The 25,995-nt window shown below is 52.6% G+C and overlaps 1 protein-coding gene across 4 annotated transcripts in view; it reads left to right on the forward strand.

Moving 5' to 3' along the window:
- The window catches only part of LOC132822219 (solute carrier family 41 member 3-like), a 139,661-nt gene that overhangs the window by 17,838 nt on the left and 95,828 nt on the right, over window positions 1-25,995 (forward strand). The window contains exons 1-3 of one of the 4 annotated variants that reach the window (XM_060835311.1): window positions 10,834-11,259; window positions 11,943-12,046; window positions 13,117-13,402. In XM_060835311.1, coding sequence (XP_060691294.1) covers window positions 13,124-13,402 — 279 coding nt within the window. In that variant the 5' untranslated portion in view covers window positions 10,834-11,259; window positions 11,943-12,046; window positions 13,117-13,123. Of the gene's footprint in view, window positions 1-10,833; window positions 11,260-11,942; window positions 12,047-13,116; window positions 13,403-15,670; window positions 15,866-25,995 lie in introns of those variants that run through there. The other 3 variants (XM_060835314.1, XM_060835313.1, XM_060835315.1) reach the window with 3 other exon arrangements.

A 25,995-nucleotide genomic window follows, 5' to 3' on the forward strand; every position in this document is an offset into this window, starting at 1 on the left:
ATTGTTGCAGGATTGCTGTGGGGTTTTGGAGCTGCATTGTTGCAGGATTGCTGTGGGTGTGTGGAGCTGCATTGCTGCGGGATTGCTGTGGGTTTGTGGAGCTGCATTGCTGCGGGATTGCTGTGGGTTTGTGGAGGTGCATTGTTGCAGGATTGCTGTGGGTTTATGGAGCTGCATTGTTACCGGATTGTTGTGGATTTGTGGAGCTGCATTGTTATAAGAATGCTGTGGGTTTATGGAGCTGCGTTGTTGCAGGTTTGCTGTGTGATTGTGGAGCTGCATTGTTGCAGCATTGCTGTGGTGTTTTGGAGCTGCAGTGTGGTAGGATTGCTGTGGGTTTGCAGAGCTGCATTGTTGCAGGATTGCTGTGGGTTTGTGGAGTTGCATTGTTGCAGGTTTGCTGTGGGTTTGTGGAACTGCATTGTTGCAGGATTGCTGTGGGGTTTTGGAGCTGCAGTGTGGTAGGATTGCTGTGGGTTTGCAGAGCTGCATTGTTGCAGGATTGCTGTGGGTTTGTGGAGTTGCATTGTTGCAGGATTGCTGTGGGTTTGTGGAGGTGCATTGTTGCCGATTTGCTGTGGGTTTGTGGAGCTGCATTGCTGCGGGATTGCTGTGGGTTTGTGGAGGTGCATTGTTGCAGGATTGCTGTGGGTTTGTGGAGGTGCATTGTTGCAGGATTGCTGTGGGTTTGTGGAGGTGCATTGTTGCCGGTTTCCTATAGGTTTGTGCAGCTGCATTGTTCTAGGATTGCTGTGAGTTTGAGGAGCTGCATTGTTGCAGGATTACTGTGGGTTTGTCGAGCTGCATTGTTATACGATTGCTGTGGGTTTGTGGAGCTGCATTGCTGCAGGATTGCTGTGGGTTTGTGGAGCTGCATTGTTGCCGGATTGCTGTGGGTTTATGGAACTGCATTGTTGCAGGATTGCTGTGGGATTGTGGAGGTGCATTGTTGCAGGATTGCTGTGGGATTGTGGAGGTGCATTGTTGCAGGATTGTTGTGGGGTTTTGGAGCTGCATTGTTGCAGGATTGCTGTGGGTTTGTGGATGTGCATTGTTACAGGATTGCTGTGGGTTTTGGAGTTGCATTGGTACGGGATTGCTGTGGGTTTGTGGAGCGCGTTGTTACAGGATTGCTGTGGGTTTGGGGTAGTGCATTGCTGCAGGATTGCTGTGTGTTTGCGAAGCTGCATTGTTACAGGATTGCTGTGGGTTTGTGAAGCTGCATTGTTACAGGATTGATGTGGGGTTGTGGAGGTGCATTGTTGGAGAATTGCTGTGGGTTTGTGGAGCTGCATTGTTGCGGGATTGCTGTGGGATGGCGGAGGTGCATTGTTGCAGGATTGCTGTGGGGTTTTGGAGCTGCATTGTTGCAGGATTGCTGTGGGTGTGTGGAGCTGCATTGCTGCGGGATTGCTGTGGGTTTGTGGAGCAGCATTTTTCCAGGATTGCTGTGGGTTTGTGGGGGTGCATTGTTGCAGGATTGCTGTAGGTTTGTGGAACTGCATTGTTGCAGGATTGCTGTGGCTTTGTGGAGCTGCATCGCTGCGGGATTGCTGTCCGTTTTTGGAGCTGCATTGTTGCAGGATTGCTGTGGGTTTGTGGAGCTGCATTGTTACAGGATTGCTGTGGGTTTGTGGAGCTGCAATGCTGCGGGATTGCTGTGGGTGTGTGGAGCTGCATTGTTGCAGGATTGCTGTGGGTTTATGGAGCTGCATTGTTACCGGATTGTTGTGGATTTGTGGAGCTGCATTGTTGCAGGATTGCTGTGTGATTGTGGAGCTGCATTGTTGCAGGATTGCTGTGGGGTTTTGGAGCTGCAGTGTGGTAGGATTGCTGTGGGTTTGCAGAGCTGCATTGTTGCAGGATTGCTGTGGGTTTGTGGAACTGCATTGTTGCAGGATTGCTGTGGGGTTTTGGAGCTGCAGTGTGGTAGGATTGCTGTGGGTTTGCAGAGCTGCATTGTTGCAGGATTGCTGTGGGTTTGTGGAGCTGCATTGTTGCAGGATTGCTGTGGGTTTGTGGAAGTGCATTGTTGCCGATTTGCTGTGGGTTTGTGGAGCTGCATTGTTGCCGGTTTCCTATAGGTTTGTGCAGCTGCATTGTTCTAGGATTGCTGTGAGTTTGAGGAGCTGCATTGTTGCAGGATTACTGTGGGTTTGTCGAGCTGCATTGTTATACGATTGCTGTGGGTTTGTGGAGCTGCATTGCTGCAGGATTGCTGTGGGTTTGTGGAGCTGCATTGTTGCCAGATTGCTGTGGGTTTATGGAACTGCATTGTTGCAGGATTGCTGTGGGATTGTGGAGGTGCATTGTTGCAGGATTGCTGTGGGATTGTGGAGGTGCATTGTTGCAGGACTGCTGTGGGGTTTTGGAGCTGCATTGTTGCAGGATTGCTGTGGGTTTGTGGATGTGCATTGTTACAGGATTACTGTGAATTTTGGAGTTGCATTGGTACGGGATTGCTGTGGGTTTGTGGAGCGCGTTGTTACAGGATTGCTGTGGGTTTGTGAAGCTGCATTGTTGCAGGATTGATGTGGGGTTGTGGAGGTGCATTGTTGGAGAATTGCTGTGGGTGTGTGGAGCTGCATTGTTGTCGGTTTGCTGTGGGTTTGTGGAGCTGCATTGTTGCAGGATTGCTGTGGGTTTGTGGAGGTGCATTGTTGCAGCATTGCTGTGGGTTTGTCGAGCTGCATTGTTGCAGGATTGCTGTGGGTTTGAGGAGCTGCATTGTTGCAGGATTGCTGCGGGTTTGTTGACCTGCATTGTTCCAGGACTGTTGTGGGTTTGTGGAGCTGCATTGCTGTGGGATTGCTGTGGGTTTGTGGAGCTGCATTGTTGCGGGTTTGCTGTGGGTTTGTGGAGCTGCATTGTGGCAGGATTGCTGTGGGTTTGTGGAGTTGCATTGTTGCCGGTTTGCTGTAGGTTTGTGGATCTGCATTGTTCCAGGATTGCTGTGGGTTTGTTGAGCTGCATTGTTCCAGGATTGCTGTGGGTTTGTGGAGCTGCATTGTTGCTGGTTTGCTGTGGGTTTATGGAGCTGCATTGGTGCAGGTTTGCTATGGGATTGTGGAGCTGCATTGTTGCAGGATTGCTGTGGGTTTGTGGAGCTGGGTTGTTACAGGATTGCTGTGGGATTGTGGAGGTGCATTCTTGCAGGATTGCTGTGGGGTTTTGGAGCTGCATTGTTGGAGAATTGCTGTGGGTGTGTGGAGCTGCATTGTTGTCGGTTTGCTGTGGGTTTGTGAAGCTGCATTGTTGCAGGATTGCTGTGGGTTTGAGGAGCTGCATTGTTGCAGGATTGCTGCGGGTTTGTTGAGCTGCGTTGTTCCAGGATGGATGTGCGTTTGTGGAGCTGCATTGCTGCGGGATTGCTGTGAGTTTTTGGAGCTGCATTGTTATAAGATTGCTGTGGGTTTATGGAGCTGCATTGTTGCAGGATTGCTGTGGGATCGTGGAGCTGCATTGTTACTCGATTGTGGTGGATTTGTGGAGCTGCATTGCTGTGAGATGGCTGTGGGTTTGTGGAGCTGCATTGTTGCAGGATTGCTGTGGGATTGTGGAGGTGCATTGTTGCAGGATTGCTGTGGGGTTTTGGTGGTGCATTGTTGCAGGATTGCTGTGGGTTTGTGGAGCTGCATTGTTGCTGGTTTGCTGTGGGTTTATGGAGCTGCATTGGTGCAGGTTTGCTATGGGATTGTGGAGCTGCATTGTTGCAGGATTGCTGTGGGTTTGTGGAGCTGCGTTGTTACAGGATTGCTGTGGGATTGTGGAGGTGCATTCTTGCAGGATTGCTGTGGGGTTTTGGAGCTGCATTGTTGCAGGTCTGGTGTGGGTATGTGGAGCTGCAGTGTTGCAGGATTGCTGTGGGTTTGTGAAGCTGCATTGTTGCAGGATTGCTGTGGGTTTGAGGAGCTGCATTGTTGCAGGATTGCTGTGGGTTTGTGGAGCTGCAGTGTTACAGGATTGCTGTGGGTTTGTGGAGCTGCATTGTTGCGGGATTGCTGTGGGTGTGTGGAGCTGCATTGTTGCTGGATTGCTGTAGATTTGTGGTGCAGCATTGTTACACGATTGCTGTGGGGTTGTGGAGCTGCATTGCTGCGGGATTGCTGTGGGGTTTGTTGAGGTGCATTGCTGCAGGATTGCTGTGGGTTTGTGGAGCTGCATTGCTGCGGGATTGCTGTGGGTTTGTGAAGCTGCATTGTTACCGGATTGTTGTGGGTTTGTGGAGCTGCATTGTTATAAGAATGCTGTGGGTTCATGGAGCTGCATTGTTGCAGGTCTGCTGTGGAAGTGTGGAGCTGCAGTGCGGTAGGATTGCTGTGGGTTTGTGGAGGTGCATTGTTACAAGATTGCTGCGGGTTTGCGGAGCTGCATCGCTGCGGGTTTTCTGTAGGTTTGTGGAGCTGCATTGTTGCCGATTTGCTTTAGGTTTGTGTAGCTGCATTGTTCCAGCATTGCTGTGGGTTTGTGGAGGTGCATTGTTGCAGGGTTGCTGTAGGTTTGTGGAGCTGCATTGTTACAGGATTGCTGTGGGCTTGTGGAACTGCATTGCTGTGGGATTGCTGTGTGTTTCTGGCGGTGCATTGTTGCAGGATTGCTGAGGGCTTGCAGAGTTGCATTGTTGCAGGATTGCTGTGGGTTTGCAGAGTTGCATTGTTGCAGGATTGCTGTGGGTTTGCAAAGTTGCATAGTTGCAGGATTGCTGTGGGTTTGAGGAGCTGCATTGTTGCAGGATTGCTGTGGGTTTGTGGAGGTGCATTGTTGCTGGATTGCTGTGTGTTTGAGGAGCTGCATTGTTGCAGGATTGCTGTGGGTTTGTGGAGGTGCATTGTTGAAGGATTGCTGTGGGTTTGTGGAGCTGCATTGTTGCTGGATTGCTGTGTGTTTGAGGAGCTGCATTGTTGCAGGATTGCTGTGGGTTTGCAAAGTTGCATAGTTGCAGGATTGCTGTGGGTTTGAGGAGCTGCATTGTTGCCGGATTGCTGTGGGTTTGTGGAGGTGCATTGTTGCTGGATTGCTGTGGGTTTGAGGAGCTGCATTGTTGCAGGATTGCTGTGGGTTTGTGGAGGTGCATTGTTGCTGGATTGCTGTGTGTTTGAGGAGCTGCATTGTTGCAGGATTGCTGTGGGTTTGTGGAGGTGCATTGTTGCAGGATTGCTGTTGCTTTGTGGAGGTGCATTGTTGCAGGATTGCTGTGGGTGTGTGGAGCTGCATTGTTGCTGGATTGCTGTAGATTTGTGGTGCAGCATTGTTACACGATTGCTGTGGGGTTGTGGAGCTGCATTGCTGCGGGATTGCTGTGGGGTTTGTTGAGGTGCATTGCTGCAGGATTGCTGTGGGTTTGTGGAGCTGCATTGCTGCGGGATTGCTGTGGGTTTGTGAAGCTGCATTGTTACCGGATTGTTGTGGGTTTGTGGAGCTGCATTGTTATAAGAATGCTGTGGGTTTATGGAGCTGCATTGTTGCAGGTCTGCTGTGGAAGTGTGGAGCTGCAGTGCGGTAGGATTGCTGTGGGTTTGTGGAGGTGCATTGTTACAAGAATGCTGCGGGTTTGCGGAGCTGCATCGCTGCGGGTTTTCTGTAGGTTTGTGGAGCTGCATTGTTGCCGATTTGCTTTAGGTTTGTGTAGCTGCATTGTTCCAGCATTGCTGTGGGTTTGTGGAGGTGCATTGTTGCAGGGTTGCTGTAGGTTTGTGGAGCTGCATTGTTACAGGATTGCTGTGGGCTTGTGGAACTGCATTGCTGTGGGATTGCTGTGTGTTTCTGGCGGTGCATTGTTGCAGGATTGCTGAGGGCTTGCAGAGTTGCATTGTTGCAGGATTGCTGTGGGTTTGCAGAGTTGCATTGTTGCAGGATTGCTGTGGGTTTGCAAAGTTGCATAGTTGCAGGATTGCTGTGGGTTTGAGGAGCTGCATTGTTGCAGGATTGCTGTGGGTTTGTGGAGGTGCATTGTTGCTGGATTGCTGTGTGTTTGAGGAGCTGCATTGTTGCAGGATTGCTGTGGGTTTGTGGAGGTGCATTGTTGAAGGATTGCTGTGGGTTTGTGGAGCTGCATTGTTGCTGGATTGCTGTGTGTTTGAGGAGCTGCATTGTTGCAGGATTGCTGTGGGTTTGCAAAGTTGCATAGTTGCAGGATTGCTGTGGGTTTGAGGAGCTGCATTGTTGCCGGATTGCTGTGGGTTTGTGGAGGTGCATTGTTGCTGGATTGCTGTGGGTTTGAGGAGCTGCATTGTTGCAGGATTGCTGTGGGTTTGTGGAGGTGCATGGTTGCTGGATTGCTGTGTGTTTGAGGAGCTGCATTGTTGCAGGATTGCTGTGGGTTTGTGGAGGTGCATTGTTGCAGGATTGCTGTTGCTTTGTGGAGGTGCATTGTTGCAGGATTGATGTGGGTTTGTGGATCGCATTGTTGCAGGATTGCTGTGGGTTTGTGGAGGTGCATTGCTGCAGGATTGCTGTGGGTTGTGGAGCTGCATTGTTGCCGGTTTGCTTTAGGTTTGTGGAGCTACATTGTTCCAGCATTGCTGTGGGTTTGTGGAGCTGCATTGTTGCAGGATTGCTGTGGGTTTGTGGAGCTGCATTGTTACAGGATTGCTGTGGGCTTGTGGAGCTGCATTGTTACAAGATTGCTGTCGGTTTTTGGAGCTGCATTGTTGCAGGATTGCTGTGGGTTTGTGGAGGTGTATTGTTGCAGGATTGCTGTAGCCTTGTGGAGCTGCATTTTTGCAGGATTGCTGTGGGTTTGTGGAGGTGCATTGTTCCAGGATTGCTGTAGGTTTGTGGAGCTGCATTGTTCCAGGATTGCTGTGGGTTTGAGGAGCTGCATTGTTGCAGGATTGCTGTGGGTTTGTCGAGCTGCATTGTTCAAGGATTGCTGTGGGTTTGTGGAGCTGCATTGCTGCGGGATTGCTGTGGGTTTGTGGAGCTGCATTGTTCCAGGATTGCTGTGGGTTTGAGGAGCTGCATTGTTGCAGGATTGCTGTGGGTTTGTGGAGCTGCATTGTTCCAGGATTGCTGTTGGTTTGTGGAACTGCATTGTTACAGGATTGCTGTGGCTTTGTGGAGCTGCATCGCTGCGGGATTGCTGTCGGTTTTTGGAGCTGCATTGTTGCAGGATTGCTGTGGGTTTGTGGAGCTGCATTGTTGCTGGTTTGCTGTAGGTTTGTGGAGCTGCATTGTTCCAGGATTGCTGTGGGTTTGTGGAGGTGCATTGTTCCAGGATTGCTGTGGGTTTGTGGAGGTGCATTGTTGCAGGATTGCTGTGGGGTTGTGGAGGTGCATTGCTGCGGGATTGCTGTGGGTTTATGGAGCTGCATTGTTGCCGGATTGCTGTGGGATTATGGAGGTGCATTGTTGCAGGATTGCTGTGGGTTTGTGGAGCTGCATTGTTGCAGACTTGCTGTGTGTCTGTGGTGGTGCATTGTTGCAGGATTGCTGTGGGTGTGTGGAGCTGAATTGCTGCGGGATTGCTGCGGGTGTTTGGAGCTGCAATGTTGCAGGATTGCTGTAGTTTGTGGAGCTGCATTGTTGCGGGATTGCTGTGGGATGGCGGAGCTGCATTGTTAGAGGATTGCTGTAGGTTTGTGATGCAGCATTGTTGGAGAATTGCTGTGGGTGTTTGGAGCTGCATTGTTGCAAGATTGCTGTGGGTTTGTGGAGGTGCATTGTTGCGGGATTGCTGTGGGTTTGTGGGGCTACATTGTGACAGGATTGCTGTGGGTGTGTGGAGCTGCATTGTTGCAGGATTGCTGTGGGTTTGTGGAGCTGCAATGTTGCGGGATTGCTGTGGGATGGCGGAGGTGCATTGTTGCCGGTTTGCTGTGGGTTTGTGGAGCTGCATTGTTGCGGGATTGCTGTGGTGTTTTGGAGCTGCATTGTTGCAGGATTGCTGTGGGTGTGTAGAGCTGCATTGCTGCGGGATTGCTGTGGGTTTGTGGAGCTGCATTTTTCCAGGATTGCTGTGGGTTTGTGGAGGTGCATTGTTCCAGCACATGCTGTGGGTTAGTGGAGCTGCATTGTTCCAGGATTGCTGTAGGTTTGTGGAACTGCATCGTTGCAGGATTGCTGTGGCTTTGTGGAGCTGCATCGCTGCGGGATTGCTGTCGGTTTTTGGAGCTGCATTGTTGCAGGATTGCTGTGGGTTTGTGGAGCTACATTGTTACAGGATTGCTGTGGGTTTTTGGAGCTGCATTGCTGCGGGATTGCTGTGGGTTTGTGGAGCTGCATTGTTGCAGGATTGCTGTGGGTGTGTGGAGGTGCATTGTTGCAGGATTGCTGTGGGTTTATGGAGCTGCATTGTTGCAGGATTGCTGTGGGTTTGTGGAACTGCATTGTTGCAGGTTTGCTGTGTGATTGTGGAGCTGCATTGTTGCAGGATTGCTGTGGGGTTTTGGAGCTGCAGTGTGGTAGGATTGCTGTGGGTTTGCAGAGCTGCATTGTTGCAGGATTGCTGTGGGTTTGTGGAACTGCATTGTTGCAGGATTGCTGTGGCTTTGTGGAGCTGCATCGCTGCGGGATTGCTGTTGGTTTTTGGAGCTGCATTGTTGCAGGATTGCTGTGGGTTTTGGAGCTGCATTGTTACAGGATTGCTGTGGGTGTGTGGTGGTGTATTGTTGCATAATTGCTGTGGGTTTGTGGAGGTGCATTGTTGCAGGATTGCTGAGGGTTTGTGGAGGTGCATTGTTGCAGGATTGCTGTGGGTTTGTGGAGCTGCATTGTTGCAGGATTTCTGTGGGTTTGTGGAGCTGCATTGCTGCGGGATTGCTGTGGGTGTGTTGGTGTGTGGAGCTGCATTGTTGCAGGATTGCTATGGGTTTGTTGAGGTGCATTGTTGCAGGATTGCTGTGGGTTTGTGGAGCTGCATTGTTGCAGCATTGCTGTGGGTTTGTGGAGCTGCATTGTTCCAGGATTGCTGTGAGTTTGAGGAGCTGCATTGTTGCAGGATTACTGTGGGTTTGTCGAGCTGCATTGTTATACGATTGCTGTGGGTTTGTGGAGCTGCATTGCTGCAGAATTGCTGTGGGTTTGTGGAGCTGCATTGTTGCCGGATTGCTGTGGGTTTATGGAACTGCATTGTTGCAGGATTGCTGTGGGATTGTGGAGGTGCATTGTTGCAGGATTGCTGTGGGATTGTGGAGCTGCATTGTTTCAGGATTGCTGTGGGTTTGTGGAGGTGCATTGTTACAGGATTGATGTGGGGTTGTGGAGGTGCATTGTTACAGGATTGCTGTGGGTTTGTGGAGGTGCATTGTTGCAGGATTTCTGTGGGTGTGTGGAGCTGCATTGTTGCAGCATTGCTGTGGGTTTGTGGAGCTGCATTGTTGCAGGATTGCTGTGGGTTTGTGGAGGTGCATTGTTGCAGCATTGCTGTTCGGTTGTGGAGCTGCATTGTTGCAGGATTGCTGTGGGTTTGAGGAGCTGCATTGTTGCAGGATTGCTGCGGGTTTGTGGAGCTGCATTGTTATACGATTGCTGTGGGTTTGTGGAGCTGCATTGCTGCGGGATTGCTGTCGGATTGCGGAGGTGCATTGTTGCAGGTTTGCTGTGGGTTTGTGGGGCTGCATTGTTGCAGGATTGCTGTGGGTTTGTTGACCTGCATTGTAACAGGATTGCTGTGGGATTGTGGAGCTGCATTGCTGCATGATTGTTGTGGGGTTTTGGAGCTGCATTGTTGCAGGATTGCTGTGGGTTTGTGGAGGTGCATTGTTACAGGAGTGCTGTGGGTTTTGGAGTTGCATTGGTACGGGATTGCTGTGGGTTTGTGGAGCGCGTTGTTACAGGATTGCTGTGGGTTTGGGGTAGTGCATTGCTGCAGGATTGCAGTGTGTTTGCGAAGCTGCATTGTTACAGGATTGCAGTGTGTTTGCGAAGCTGCATTGTTACAGGATTGATGTGGGTTTGTGTAATTGCATTGTTGGAGAATTGCTGTGGGTTTGTGGAGGTGCATTGTTGCAGGATTGCTGTGGGTGCGTGGAGCTGCATTGTTGTCGGTTTGCTGTGGGTTTGTGGAGCTGCATTGTTGCAGGATTGCTGTGGGTTTGTGGAGCTGCATTGTTGCAGCATTGCTGTGGGTTTGTCGAGCTGCATTGTTGCAGGTTTGCTGTGGGTTTGTGGAGCTGCATTGTTGCAGGATTGCTGTGGGTTTGTTGACCTGCATTGTAACAGGATTGCTGTGGGATTGTGGAGCTGCATTGCTGCAGGATTGCTGTGGGATTGTGGAGCTGCATTGTTGCAGGATTGCTGTGGGTTTGTGGAGCTGCATTGTTGCAGGATAGCTGTGGGTTTGTTGACCTGCATTGTAGCAGGATTGCTGTGGGATTGTGGAGCTGCATTGCTGCAGGATTGCTGTGGGATTGTGGAGCTGCATTGTTGCGAGATTGCTGTAGGTTTGTGGAGCTGCATTGCTGCAGGATTGCTGTAGGATTGTGGAGATGCATTGTTGCAGGATTGCTGTGGGATTGTGGAGCTGCATTGTTGCAGGATTGCTGTGGGATTGTGGAGCTGCATTGTTGCAGGATTGCTGCGGGTTTGTTGAGCTGCATTGTAACAGGATTGCTGTGGGATTGTGGAGCTGCATTGCTGCAGGATTGCTGTGGGTTTGTGGAGCTGCATTGCTGCAGGATTGCTGTGGGATTGTGGAGCTGCATTGTTGCAGGATTGCTGTAGGTTTGTGGAGCTGCATTGCTGCAGGATTGCTGTGGGATTGTGGAGCTGCATTGTTGCAGGATTGCTGTAGGTTTGTGGAGCTGCATTGCTGCAGGATTGCTGTGGGTTTGTGGGGATGCATTGTTGTAGGAATGATTAGATTGATGAGCAGGAGGCGGAAGGGGCGGGTGCTGTCCCGGAACTTGCTGCCGGACAAACTTTTCCCTAAGTTTCGAAAAAGTTTTCTCAAAGTGTCCGGAGTTGAATAGACCCCCGTCCCTGACCCGGTGTTTGCTTGTCTGTTGTTATTGGTCCCCGGCCCGTTCCTGTATTTGATCCACACCCCTCCCCACCCCTCTCACGGCGAGCTGTTCCACTGGGAGAGGCATCGCAGGTTGCTGCTGGAAAGCGAGCCCCAGGATCGGGATCTGGGCAGAGACTCCCTCCCATCCTATAAAACCCAGGGAACTGAGGCTAATTAACACCCCCCCACCCCTCCCGGGTGTGTACAGGGTGGGGATTCAGCTCCCCCCTCCAGCCCCGACCCACCCAACAACAAAGTGCAATGCGACCATTCAGAATGTGAAAGGAATGACCCTGAGAGTATCTGCCCCGGGGGTGAGTTGAACAAGGGCTCATGCTGAAACTCTCCTGCTCCCTGGATGCTGCCTGACCTGCTGCGCCTTTCCAGCAACACATGTTCAGCTCTAAACCCCTTTGAGGACTTGCATTTCCCTAGCGCCTACTGGGAGGTCTGGGGACACCCCAGAGTACTTTGTGCCCACCTTTCTGAAAGGCAGCATGTTCCAGTGAAGGAAGCCCAGCCTATGGAGGATCACGTAATCCCGGAGTACAGGGTTCCAGATGAGTGATGCATATTGACTCATCTTTCCCTCTTTAACATGATACGTTCTCCCCGTGTCTGTGTGGGTTTCCTCCGGATGCTCCGGTTTCCTCCCACAGCCCAAAGATGTGCGGGTCAGGTGAATTGGCCATGCTAAATTGCCCGTAGTGTTAGGTAAGGGGTATATGTAGGGGTATGGGTGGGTTGTGCTTCGGCGGGTCGGTGTGGACTTGTTGGGCCGAAGGGCCTGTTTCCACACTGTAAGTAATCTAATGATGCCTGGGGAATCCCTCTGCAATGTCCTGAGGCCCATTGATGTCCCTCAGGCATCATTCCTTCAGTGGATGGGGTTCATCCCCAGCTGGACCAGGATTTAGCAGCCACCCCCTAACTGCTCCTGAAATCAGGGTCCTGTTTGGAATGTGCTGTCTGAGGATCTTCTTAAATTCATTCTCAGGATCCGGGCCCAGCATTGATTACCCATCCCTAATTGCCCCCGTGAGCAGTTAAGAGTCAACCCCGTTGCTGTGGGGTCTGGAGTCACGTGTAGGCCCAGACCAGGTAAGGATGGCTGTTTCCTTCCCTATATTGGGGTTTTCCTGACAAATCGATGATAGTGTTGTAGTCACTGTTACTGAGACCGGCTTTCTGTTCCAGCCGTAGAAATTGAATTTCCGTAGCACCGGTCGCTGTGCTGGGGTTTGAGCTGCGTTCTGAGAGTGCTGGCTGGGAATACTGGTGCAATACTCCCTCACCATCGTCCTCACCCAGCCAGTGGAGAGGGTGTGGAGTGCACTGTCTGCAAACGGGAGGCAGATTCAGCAGGACCATTGGGTGGGTTTTGGGATCATAGGAAACACGAACAGGAGGGGGCCATTTGGCCCCTCGAGCCTGCTGTGCCATTCAACAGGCTCATGGTTGATCCAACATTCCTGCCCTTTCCCATGATTCGAGCTGAAAATGTGTTGCTGGAAAAGCGCAGCAGGTCAGGCAGCATCCAAGGAACAGGAGAATCGACGTTCCGGGCATGAGTCTGAAGAAGGACTTATGCCTGAAACGTCGACTCTCCTGTCCCTTGGATGCTGCCTGACCTGCTGCGCTTTTCCAGCAACACATTTTCAGCTCTGATCTCCAGCATCTGCAGTCCTCACTTTCTCCTTTCCCATGATAAAGGAATGAAATTATTCCCCTCACCCAGTCCCTTTGGGAGTGAGCTCCCCACACACGACCCCCTCTCCCACCAGCTCTCTGGGGTTTGGTTAGGTTTCCCCTTGGGGTGAGGAGAGACTGTCTGGGTGGCCGTGGTAACGGAGACAGTGTCCGAACATGATGCTTTTGAATGAATCCTGCTGCCTGCCTGCTCTTGAACAGCACACAGCATGGCCATTCGCCCCTCCCTCCCCGTGCTGGCTGCCTGCTAGACGGGATCTAATTACTGCCACTCTGTGTAGGTTATGGCAGGCTGGTCATACAATCGAAAACAGCTCTCTGTGCATCTCTCGGACAACCCGCACTTTTCGATCTAGTGCCTTAAAACGTAGAACATTAAAGCACAGTGCAGGCCCTTCGGCCCACAACGTTGCGCCGACCTGACCCGATTCTGGTTTTTATCCCCTCGTTCCCTGTTCAAGGTCAAGGATGGATGAAGGGAAGGTCCGCAGAAGGGGAACTGAGCAAGGGCCGAGGGATGGAGGACGTGCCGAGCAGAGGCTGCGAGGGAGGGTAGAGGACAACGCGGAGGATGAGAAGCCCACACCCATGGCAGCAGCACTAGCTGAGGATCGGCCGAGGGAGAAGGTGGCCCTGGTGGAACTGAAGGAAGAATCGGGTTTGGATATCTGTGCTCAGGTGGTAGTGCCCTTCCTGCTTGCTGGGCAAGGCATGGTACTGGCTGGCATCGTGCTCAGTATTGTTCAGGTCAGTGGCTCTCGGGGTAATTGTCTTCACCCCTTCCAGGGTCGTTCCTGGTCTCTTGCTCCCGCTACCCCAACCCCATGCTCTGCAGGAAAGAATTTTCCAACCAACAAATGCCCAGAGAGTGGAGGGAGGGCAGGGCAGGAGGAGGGGGCAGGGATCATTCAGGGGAGGTGGAGAGTGGGGAAATAGGATGTAGGTAGGAGAGGGACAAGAAGTGGTACATCGAGGAGAGGAGGGGGCCAGAGGGTGGAAGGGAACAGCGAAGAGGAGAGAAAGATAGAGCGAAAACACAACCAACCTCTCCCCGTGACAGGGAGGCTAGACATCCCCCTCCCTTGATGTCCCCTTCCTCGATACCCCGCTCCGTCCCTTGATATTCCACTCGCTCCCTCAATGTCCCACCTCCTCCCTCAATATTCCACTCCCTTCCTCGATATCCCCCTCCCTCAATGCCCCTCTCCCTCCCTCAATGTCCCACTCCCTCCCTCGAAATCTCTCAGTAACCCTCTCCCTCCCTCAAAATCCCACTCGCTTCCTCGATATCCCTCACGCTCCCATGATATCCATCTCCCTCCCTCAATATCCCATTCCCTCCTGTGAAATTCCTTGATATCCCGCTCCCTCTGTCTATCCTTCTCCCTTCCTCAAAATCCCTCTTCCTTCCTCGAAATCCCTCCCTGCATATCCCTCTCCATCACTCAACATTCCTCTCCCTCCCTCGATATCCCTCTCCCTCCCTCAATATCCCTCCCTCCCTCGATAATCCTCTCCATCCCTCGATATGCCTCTCCCTCCTTTGATATCCCTCAATGTTCCTCTCTCTCCCTCAAAATCCCTCGAAATCCCTTTCCTCGATATCCCTCTCCCTCCTTTGATATATCTCTCTCTTCCTCAATGTCCCTTTCCCTCCCTCAATGTCCCATGTCCTTCCTCAATGTCGCCTCAGAGTCTGAGACACCCCCCTCCTTGGATTTCCACTGTCCTCTTGGTTACCCAGCCCCACCCCCCCTCCCCATGTTTCTTTGAACCCCCCACTCCTCAGTCTCCCCCCAGTTACCCCCACCTGTCAATTCACCTCAGGGTGGACAGGTGTGGGGTGGAGGGAGGTGGGGCTGGGAAGGGAGGAGAGGAGAGAAGTGGAGGGGGGAGGAAGGAGTGGTGTTTGGACAGGTGGTGGAGGAGTAGAGGAGAGGGGTAAGGGAAGGGGAAGGGGGAGTGTGAGAGTGGGAGGGAAGGAGAGGAGTGGGGGAGAAGGGAGGGTGTTGGAGTGGAGGAGAGGGGTGAGGGATGGGGAAGGTGTGGGAGAGGAAAAGAGGGGGAGGATGGAAGGAGAGGGGTAAGGGAGGGGGAGGGAGGAGGATTGTTGGGGGAGAGGGTGAGGAGAGAGTGGGGGAAGGGATGAATGTCATAAGGAGAGGGGTGGGTGCAGGGGGTAGGGGTGGGGAGGATGGGAGGAGAGGGGTGAGGGAGGGGAGTGAGTGAATGGAGGAGGGGAGGAGTATTGGGAGGAGAGGGGGAGGGGTGGAGAGTGTCCAGGGAGAAGGGGGTGGGGGAGTGGAGGGGGAGGGGAGGGGGAGGGGATGTGGGGGAGGGGAGGAGCAGCTGCAAGTGCTACCGGTCCGGGCCGGGCAGGTGCTGACTCTGTCATGAGGTGGCAGCATTTCGGGAAGGAGCCGGAAAATTCCCAGAGAGAGAGAGAGAGAGAGAGTGGCTCAGTCAAACAGAGAGAGGGAGAGAGCAGGATCCAGTCGGACAGGGATCCCGACAGGGAGACAGATTTATTCACCATCGTCACCCCCACCCCCCACAGCCCCCCCTCACCCCCACAGCCCGGCTCCCGGACAATGTGACCCATCATTCCTGACGGATTCCCCCAGTGACATTCCGGGATGGATCGGGCAGACTCCGGCTCCGCGCTCCCTCCGGACACTCTGATCGTCCGGACCGGCACGGACTGACCCCTCCCCACCCCGTCGCGCCCCCCCCCCCACCCCTTGTTGGAGTGACCCCGGATCCCTCTCCCTCCCGGAGCGGAGACCCCTGTGTCTGACCCCTCACCCCTCCCCCCCGGGGGGGAGATGGTGTAGAGAGCCTCATCCCCCTCACCCATCACCACCACCCCCTCCCACACCCTCCCCCTGACCCCCACCCCCACTGCCGGCGAGGGGGTAGTGTTTGAGTGGGACAGCCCTCCCCTGTGTTGGTGGGTGAGTGATGGGCGGTGGGTGTTGGCGGTGAGGGGTGACAGGGTGAGGGTGGGGGGGTGCGATGGTGGTGACCCGGGTGGAGCTGGAGTTCTGGAGCGTGGGGAACAAGCTGCGGCGTTTCCGGTGTCGCCAGGCCCGGTATCCCCGCGGCGTGTGGCCTGAGTCCGGGAGCTCCATCGCTGCCCAGGCCATACTCCCCTTCCTGGTGTCAGGCCTCGGCCTAGTCGCTGCGGGAATCGTCATGGATACGGTCCAGGTGAGAGCTCACCCCCCCACACACACCCTCACACACACACTCACACACACCCTCACACTCACCCTCACCCTCACACTCACACACACCCTCACACTCACACACACACCCTCACACACACCCTCACACACACACTCACACACACCCTCACACACACCCTCACACACACACTCACACACACCCTCACACTCACACACACACCCTCACACACACACCCTCACACACACCCTCACACTCACACACACACCCTCACACACACACCCTCACACACACACTCACACACACCCTCACACTCACACACACACCCCCACACACACCCTCACACACACCCTCACACTCACACACACACCCCCACACACACCCTCACACACACCCTCACACTCACACCCTCACACTCACACACACACCCTCACACACACACCCTCACACACACCCTCACACTCACACTCACACACACCCTCACACACACCCTCACACTCACACACACACCCTCACACACACACCCTCACACTCACACACACCCTCACACACACCCTCACACTCACACCCTCACACTCACACACACACCCCCACACACACCCTCACACACACCCTCACACACACACCCTCACACTCACACTCACACACACCCCCACACTCACACACACACCCCCACACACACCCTCACACACACCCTCACACTCACACCCTCACACTCACACCCTCACACTCACACCCTCACACTCACACACACACCCTCACACTCACACCCTCACACACACCCTCACACTCACACCCTCACACTCACACCCTCACACTCACACCCTCACACTCACACACACACCCTCACACACACCCTCACACTCACACACACACCCTCACACACACCCTCACACACACACTCACACACACCCTCACACTCACACACACACCCCCACACACACCCTCACACACACACCCCCACACACACCCCCACACACACCCTCACACTCACACACACACCCTCACACACACCCACACACACCCTCACACTCACACACACACCCTCACACACACACCCTCACACTCACACACACACCCCCACACACCCCCACACACACACCCTCACACACACCCTCACACTCACACACACACACCCACACACACCCTCACACACACCCACACACACCCTCACACACACCCTCACACTCACACACACACCCCCACACACACCCTCACACACGCCCATCCCCATCCCACACATACCCCCACACACACACCCTACCCACACCCTCACACACACCCTCACACACCCTCCCTCACACTCACACACACACACCCTCACACTCACACACCCTCACACACACACCCTCATCCCCCCACACACACACCCTCACACACACTCACACACACACCCTCACACTCACACACACACACACCCTCACACACACACCCTCACACCCTCACACACACCCTCACACACCCTCCCTCACACTCACACACACACACACCCTCACACACCCTCACACACCCTCTCACACACACCCCCACACACACCCCCACACACACCCTCACACACGCCCATCCCCATCCCACACATACCCCCACACACACACCCTACCCACACCCTCACACACACCCTCACACACACTCACTCACACTCACACACACACACACCCTCACACACACACCCTCACCCCCACACACACACACCCTCTCACACACACACTCACACACACACCCTCACCCCCCCACACACACACCCTCTCACACACACACTCACACACACACCCTCACACACACCCTCACCCCCCCACACACACACCCTCTCACACACACCCTCACACACTCCCTCACACAACCCACCCACACCCCCACAGCCCATCCCCATCCCACACATACCCGCACACACACCCCCACCCACACCCTCACACACAGACACACACTCCCCCACCCACACTCCCTCCACAAACCTCCCACCCCTCACACAATCCCCACATCCACATCCCATACACACACCCCACGACCCGCCCACCTCCACACCCATAGCCTACCCCCACAGCCCATCCCTTCACACCCCACACGCCCCAGCCTGCACCCCCACCCCCACAGACCACCCCCACAACCCCCCACACCCACAGTGGGGGTCAAGGTGGGGAGTGCGTGCTGGAGTTGTTGTTGGAAAGTGCTGAGTAGAGAATATGTGTTAGAGGGTGGGACTTTGAGGTTATGGTAACGGGGTGGGGGGGGGGGGTTGGTGTCGGGGTGGAGTGGCTCAAGGGGCCGAGTGGCCGCGATCGCGGGACGTGCTCCTTTTTTCTGTCTCATACAGGTTCCCTCAATGGGGACTTGCATTGATGTAGCGCCTTCCACACGAAGACCCTCCAAATCCGCCCCCCCCAGGATGTCCCAGTGCAGCCACTGGAGGACATCAGACAAGGGGGTTGGTCTACCTAGACGGTGTAGGAAACACACAGCAAGATCCCATCAACATCACAACGAGGAATGCAAAGCAGGAGGGAGCAAGCCTAGAGTGAGATTGAGGGTTTGGGTGTGTGAGAGTGTGTGTGTGTGTGTGTGTGTGTGGTGGGAATGGATGTCTGTGTGTATCTGTGTGTGGGTGTGTGTTTGTATGAGGGTGTGTGTGCGCGTGTGTGAGGGTGTGTGTCTGTGTGAGGGTGTGTGTCTGTGTGAGGGTGTGTGTGTGAGAGAGGGTGTGTGTGTGGTGGGGGAATGGATGTGTGTGTGTCTGTGTGAGGGTGTGTGTGTGTGCGTGTGAGAGAGGGTGTGTGTGTGTCTGTGTGAGGGTGTGTGTGTGTGTGGTGGGGGGAATGGATGTGTGTGTCTGTGTGAGGGTGTGTGTGTGGTGGAGGGAGTGGATGTGTGTGTGTCTATGTGAGGGTATGTGTGTGTCTGTGTGAGGGTGTGTGTGTGGGGGGGAATGGGTGTATGTCTGTGTGAGGGTATGTGTGTGTGTGGGGGGGAATGGGTGTATGTGTGTGTGTGGGGGGGGGAATGGGTGTATGTCTGTGTGAGGGTATGTGTGTGTGTGTGTGTGTGTGGAGAGGGGGGTGAATGCGTTGTGTGTGTCTGTGTGGTAGGGTGCGTGTGTGTGTGTGTGAGAGAGAGGATGTGTGTGGTGGGGGGAATGAATGTGTGTGTGTCTATGTGAGGGTGTGTGTGTGAGAGGATGTGTGTGTGTGTGTGTGTGGTGGGGGGAATGGGTATATGTCTGTGTGTGTGGGTGGGGAGTGAATGGGTGTGTCTGTGTGTGTGAGGGTGTGTGTGGTGGGGGGAATGGGTGTATGTCTGTGTGTGAGGGTATGTGTGTGTGGGGGGGGGAGTGAATGGGTGTGTGTGTGTGGGTGTGGGTGTGTGGTGGTGGGGCAGGGACTGTGTGGGTGGGTGAGCGGGTATTGGCAGGGGGATGGCCAGGTCTCCCCCCCCCCTCAGGGACCAGGGAAACAGCAAAATGGAAGGTGTAGGTGCCAAGGGAAGGGGGTAGGAGGGTGAGACGAGGAGGGTCCGAGAGACGGGGGAGTGGAGGATGGTGACATGGGGATGGGTGTGGGGGGGTTGTTGCTGAGGAATGAAACTAAGAAACAAAGCGAGTGTTGAGTGAGTGTGTGCCCAGTGCAGCTGCACTGTCCTCTGGAAGTGAGAGGCAGAAAAATAAAAACGAAACATTGAGAGAAAAACGAAACAAAATGGATGGGTGCGCCAAGTCTGGAACAGAGGGAGTGGCTGTGAGACCCTCTCACTGCTCCAATCCCCTCACCCTATTCCCAACGCCTGCTGCTTCGATATTCCCCACTTCACAATGTCCCTTTAAAAGGTATTTGCTGTAAATTGGGTTTTCACAGGCTTCCTTTTGGCCATGCCTTATGCTGAGGATGCCAGGAATCTCAAACAATAACAGGAATTGCTGGAAAAGCTCAGCAAGTCTGGCAGCATTTGGCGAGAGAAATCAGTTAACGTTTTGGGTCTAGTTCTTCAGAATAGGTCTCAAAACATCAGCTCAAACCTTAGCAGGACTTATACACTTAATAGTAAGGTCCTAGGGAGTGTTGCTGAACAAAGAGACCTTGGAGTGCAGGTTCATAACTCCTTGAAAATTCAGTCGCAGGTAGATAGGATAGTGAAGAAGGCGTTTGGTATGCTTTCCTTTATGGGTCAGAGTATTGAGTACAGGGGTTGGGAGGTCATGTTGCGGCTGTACAGGGCATTGGTTAGGCCACTGTTGGAATATTGCGTGCAATTCTGGTCTCCTTCCTATCGGAAAGATGTTGTGAAACTTGAAAGGGTTCAGAAAAGATTTACAAGGATGTTGCCAGGGTTGGAGGGTTTGAGCTACAGGGAGAGGCTGAACAGGCTGGGGCTGTTTTCCCTGGAGGGTCGGAGGCTGAGGGGTGACCTTATAGAGGTTTATAAAATTATGAGGGGCATGGATAGGATAAATAGACAAAGTCTTTTCCCTGGGGTGGGGGAGTCCAGAACTAGAAGGCATAGGTTTAAGTTGTGAGGGGAAAGATATAAAAGAGACCGAAGGGCAACTTTTTCACACAGAGGATGGTGTGTGTATGGAATGAGCTGCCAGAGGATGTGGTGGAGGCTGGTACAATTACAACATTTAAAAGGCATCTGGATGGGTATATGAATAGGAAGGGTTTGGAGGGATATGGGCCGGGTGCTGGCAGGTGGGACTAGATTGGGTTGGGATATCTGGTCGGCATGGACGGGTTGGACCGAAGGGTCTGTTTCCGTGCTGTACATCTCTATGACTCTAAATGGAGGCACTGGTCAAGAAAAAGAAGGAAGTATTTGTCAGGTACAGACTGCAGGAATTGACTCTACGACGCTACGACTCGTTCTCTATTTCTCCAACAGTTTTTGGTTTTATTTAGGTTGATGATTAGCCCATTTTCAACAGAATTAACCAAACTGACCCCCAAGTTGCTGCTTTTAAATCGCATTAGAGATAATGTGAAGAGAAAATAAGGTGTAACTATTCTGCTGGTTTATGGACAGGTTGGGATGATCGAATATTGGAGTCATGTGACCAGTCCAATCCCAAAACACCAAACAGAGGTGACAGTCTCTCTGCACAGGAATTACAACTCTTCATCCCAGTTAGATATGTTGCATTTTCCATTTGTTAGCTGCAAGTTTCTTTCTATTTAAAGCATGTTACACCATAGCGGGAGCATGGAAAGTATTCAGCAAGGCTGATAGGATTAGAAGAGGTTTCTATTGTGGCTCTTGTCAGCTGACAATTAGCGATAAAGCTTTTGAAAAGGTTGTGCTGTTTAATCTCTCCCCCCCCCGTCTCATTCTTTCTATCTCTCTCTGTGGTTGTATCTGTGTCCCCTGTTTACTGCCCCCTCTCTCTCACTCTGTCTGTGTCCCTGCTCTCAGTCCTGAGGCAGGGTCACACCTGAAATGTTAACTTCTCCACTTCCTGATGCTGTGTTCTTCCAGCCTTCTGCTTGTCAATCATAGAGTCCCTACAGTCCCTTCAGCCCAACAAGTCCACACTGACCCTCCGAAAAGTAACCCACCCAGACCCATTCCCTTACCCTATATTTACCTCTGACTAATGCAACTAACCTACACATCCCTGAACACTACGGGCAATTTAGCATGGCCAATTCACCTGACCTGCACACCTTTGGAGTGTGGGAGGAAACCGGAGCACCCGGAGGAAACCCACACAGACACGGGGAGAATGTGCAAACTCCACACCGATTATTGTCCCGAGGGTGGAATCAAACCCAGGTCCCTGGCGCTGTGAGGCAGCAGTGCTAACCATTGAGCCACCATGTCACCCCAGGTGGGCTGGGGGCTAGGGGTGAAACTGGTGTCCTCTTTGATCCTTTGGGACCAAGAACTTTACAAACTAATGGCAAAAGTGGAAAACAACAACATTTAACGAGGCAGCTCACCCCCACCTTCTCAAGGGCAACCAGGGATAGACAATAAATGCTGACAATAAATCCTATGAGTGAATAAAACAGACCAAAACGCTGAACGTTTATTCTGCTAAATTCCCATCTCATGGTGGCTGAGGCCTAGTTCATTAGGCCTTTGAGTTAATTGGCCAATGTTTGAAGCTGAGCGTTTTTCTATTGCTGCCTGGGGTCTGGGGTCTCTGGCTGGACCAGCATCTGTTGCCCAGGATGAAGACATCACTGATTGGGCCAGCATTTTTATTCTTGTATCATTCGCGAGGTGTGGATGTCACTGGCCAGGGCAGTTAAGAATCTAGGAGAAAGTGAGGATGCAGTTGCTGGAGGTCAGAGTCACAGAGTGTGGTGCTGGAAATGCACAGAAGGTCAGGCAGCATCCAAGGAGCAGGAAAATCCACTTCTCAGGCATAAGTTCTACATCAGGAATCCTGATGAAGAGCCCCTGCCCAAAATGTCGACTGTCCTGCTCCTCGGATGCTGTGCTTTTCCAGCACCACACTCCAGTTAAGAATCAATCACATTGCCGTGGGTTAGGAGTCACATGTAGGCCAGACAGGGGAAGGATGGCAGATTCCTTCCCTGAAGGACGTCAGTCAGTCTCCCAGTGGGGGAGAGACTTGGAAACCAATGATCCACAGTCACTTATCACCTATTCTGGAAGTGGCTAGTGAGATTGACTTTGGTCTTGATTTGGGTCTTAACTTGCCAAAAGTTTAGGGTGTGGGTTTGTAGCTCAGGTTGAGGTTTAGGGTGTAGGTGTGTAGCTCAGGTTGGGGTTTAGGGTGTAGGTGTGTAGCTCAGGTTGGGGTTTAGGGTGTAGGTTGGTAGCTCAGGTTGGGGTTTAGGGTGTGGGTGTGTAGCTCAGGTTGGGGTTTAGGGTGTAGGTTTGTAGCTCACGTTGGGGTTTAGGGTGTAGGTGTGTAGCTCAGGTTGGGGTTTAGGGTGTAGGTGTGTAGCTCAGGTTGGGGTTTAGGGTGTAGGTTTGTAGCTCACGTTGGGGTTTAGGGTGTAGGTTTGCTCGCTGAGCTGTAGGTTTGATATCCAGACGTTTCATTACCTGGCTAGGTAACATCATCAGTGGCGACCTCCAAGTGAAGCGAAGCTGTTGTCTCCTGCTTTCTATTTATATCTTTCTCCTGGATGGGGTTCCTGGGGTTTGTGATGATGTCTAGATACCATTTATCAACCCCTCAGAAAACAAACAGGAAATGACATCACCACAAACCCCAGGAACCCCATCCAGGAGAAAGATATAAATAGAAAGCAGGAGACAACAGCTTCGCTTCACTTGGAGGTCGCCACTGATGATGTTACCTAGCCAGGTAATGAAACGTCTGGATATCAAACCTACAGCTCAGCGAGCAAACCTACACCCTAAACCCCAACGTGAGCTACACACCCACACCCTAAACCCCAACCTGAGCTACACACCCACACCCTAAATCCCAACCTGAGCTACACACCCACACCCTAAACCCCAACCTGAGCTACACACCTACACCCTAAACCCCAACCTGAGCTACAAACCTACACCCTAAACCCCAACCTGAGCTACACACCCACACCCTAAACCCCAACCTGGGCTACACACCTACACCCTAAACCCCAACCTGAGCTACACACCTACACCCTAAACCCCAACCTGAGCTACACACCCACACCCTAAACCCCAACCTGAGCTACACACCCACACCCTAAACCCCAACCTGAGCTACACACCTACACCCTAAACCCCAACCTGAGCTACACACCTACACCCTAAACCCCAACCTGAGCTACACACCTACACCCTAAACCCCAACCTGAGCTACACACCTACACCCTAAACCCCAACCTGAGCTACACACCCACACCCTAAACCCCAACCTGAGCTACACACCCACACCCTAAACCCCAACCTGAGCTACACACCTACACCCTAAACCCCAACCTGAGCTACACACCTACACCCTAAACCCCAACCTGAGCTACACACCTACACCCTAAACCCCAACCTGAGCTACACACCCACACCCTAAACCTCAACCTGAGCTACACACCCACACCCTAAACCCCAACCTGAGCTACAAACCCACACCCTAAACCCCAACCTGAGCTACACACCCACACCCTAAACCCCAACCTGAGCTACACACCCACACCCTAAACCCCAACCTGAGCTACACACCCACACCCTAAACCCCAACCTGAGCTACACACCTACACCCTAAACCCCAACCTGAGCTACACACCCACACCCTAAACCCCAACCTGAGCTACACACCTACACCCTAAACCCCAACCTGAGCTACACACCTACACCCTAAACCCCAACCTGAGCTACACACCCACACCCTAAACCTCAACCTGAGCTACACACCTACACCCTAAACCCCAACCTGAGCTACACACCTACACAAACCTTTCCAAAAGTCCTTAAGTTTGGGAAGGATTCCTTCTGACCAGAAGCTAGTGAATGTAACCCCTTTCTTGGAAGAGGGAGTGAGACAGAGAGCTGGAAGCTACCGCCCAGTTAGCTGTACCACCCGCTGTAAGGTTGCTGTTAGAAGCTATGCAGTAATGTCACCACTGTCCCAGAGGACTATGGGGTGCTTTAACCCAGGGGATCACCGGGTCTCCGATCAGGGGACGGGCTGAGAAGCGGAGACCTTCATAGTAACCTCAGCTGGTGTAGGGAATGAACCCACAGTGTTGGTGTCACAGAGTCCAACCACATGAACTAACTGACTCCAAAGGTCAGAGTAATCACGTAGAGTTTGAATTGAATTGAATTGAATTTATTGTCCTGTGTACCGAGGCACAGTGAAAAGCTTTGTCTTGTGAGCAATCCAGGCGGATCATAAAGTTACGTAGCATCAATAAGTAAATAACAGGTAAACAGCAGCAAAACCCAAATCACAGGTACAGGTGAATGTTTGTGAGTCCATTCAGTATACTGTAACACAGGAGGGTAGAAACTGTTTTGAATCCGGCTGGTGCGTGTGGTCAGGCTTCTGTACCTTCTCCCCGATGGTAGAGGTTGTAGAAAAACATTGTCAGAGTGGGATGGATCTTTGAGAATGCTGGCGGCCTTTCCCTGACAGTGGGGCCTGGGAGATGGATTCTGTAGATGGGAGGTTGGCCTTTGTGATTGTCCAGGCCGAGTTCCCCACTCTCTGTAACCGTCTCTGATCTTGAATGGTACAGTTGCCGTACCAGGTAGTGATACATCCAGACAGAATGCTCTCGATGGCACACCTATAAAAGTTGGCAAGGGTATTCACCGTCATGGCAAATTTCCTCAGCTGCCTGAGGAAGAAGAGACATTGTTGAGCCTTTGTAACCAGTGCGTCCACATGAAGAGTCCAAGAAAGCTTGTTGTGGATGACCACCCCCAGGAGCTTGACACTGTCCACTCGTTCCAGCTGTGTACTGTTAATGTGTGTGTGTGTGTGTGTGTGTGTGTGTGTGTGGGGGGGGGGGGGGGGGGGGGGGGTGCGGCATGAGTAACATCCTGCTGAAAGTCAATAATGAGTTCCTTGGTTTTGCTGGCATCGGGAGCTCAGTTGTTCTCAGTGCACCAGGTCTTCCACCTCCCATCTGTAGTCTGTTTCATCACCATCTGAGATTGGATCGACTATGGTGGTGTCATCAGCGAACTTGTCAATGGCATTAGTCTGGTATTTGGCGACACAGTCGAGGGTATACAGCGAGTCAATATTGTTTTGTGAACAGGAAATCATGTTTAACCAATACTGGGAATCAGTGGATGTACCATAATTAGATTTGCATAAGGCATCTGAAAGGGTTGAATCTGGATGGTTGTCACATTTTCTGATGACTCAAAGGTAGGCAGCAAAGTTGTAACAAGGAGAATCGGAGATGACAAAAGGTTACAGGTAGCTGGCTTCGGTGAATGCACAATGATTAGAAAATGGGCTATAATGTGGGATAGTGTGAAACTGTCCCTTTTGGAAGGATGAATAATAAGGGAGCCTCTTATTGAGAGCTTGCAGAGGGACCGGGAAATGCAGGAGTGTGTATGCTGGTCTAGCAAGGAAACAAGACAACGAGCAGCATGCTGTCCTCTCTACATGAGAGGAATTAAATACAGAATAGCTGAGGTAATGCTCCTGTTGTGCAGGGCAGTGGGTAGGCCATACCTGGAGTACAGTGTACAGTAACAAAAACAGAAATAGCTGGAAAAGCTCAGCAGGTCTGGCAGCATCT

The sequence above is a fragment of the Hemiscyllium ocellatum genome, chromosome 14 (assembly GCF_020745735.1).
Source record: "Hemiscyllium ocellatum isolate sHemOce1 chromosome 14, sHemOce1.pat.X.cur, whole genome shotgun sequence".
Taxonomy (NCBI): Eukaryota; Metazoa; Chordata; class Chondrichthyes; order Orectolobiformes; family Hemiscylliidae; genus Hemiscyllium; species Hemiscyllium ocellatum.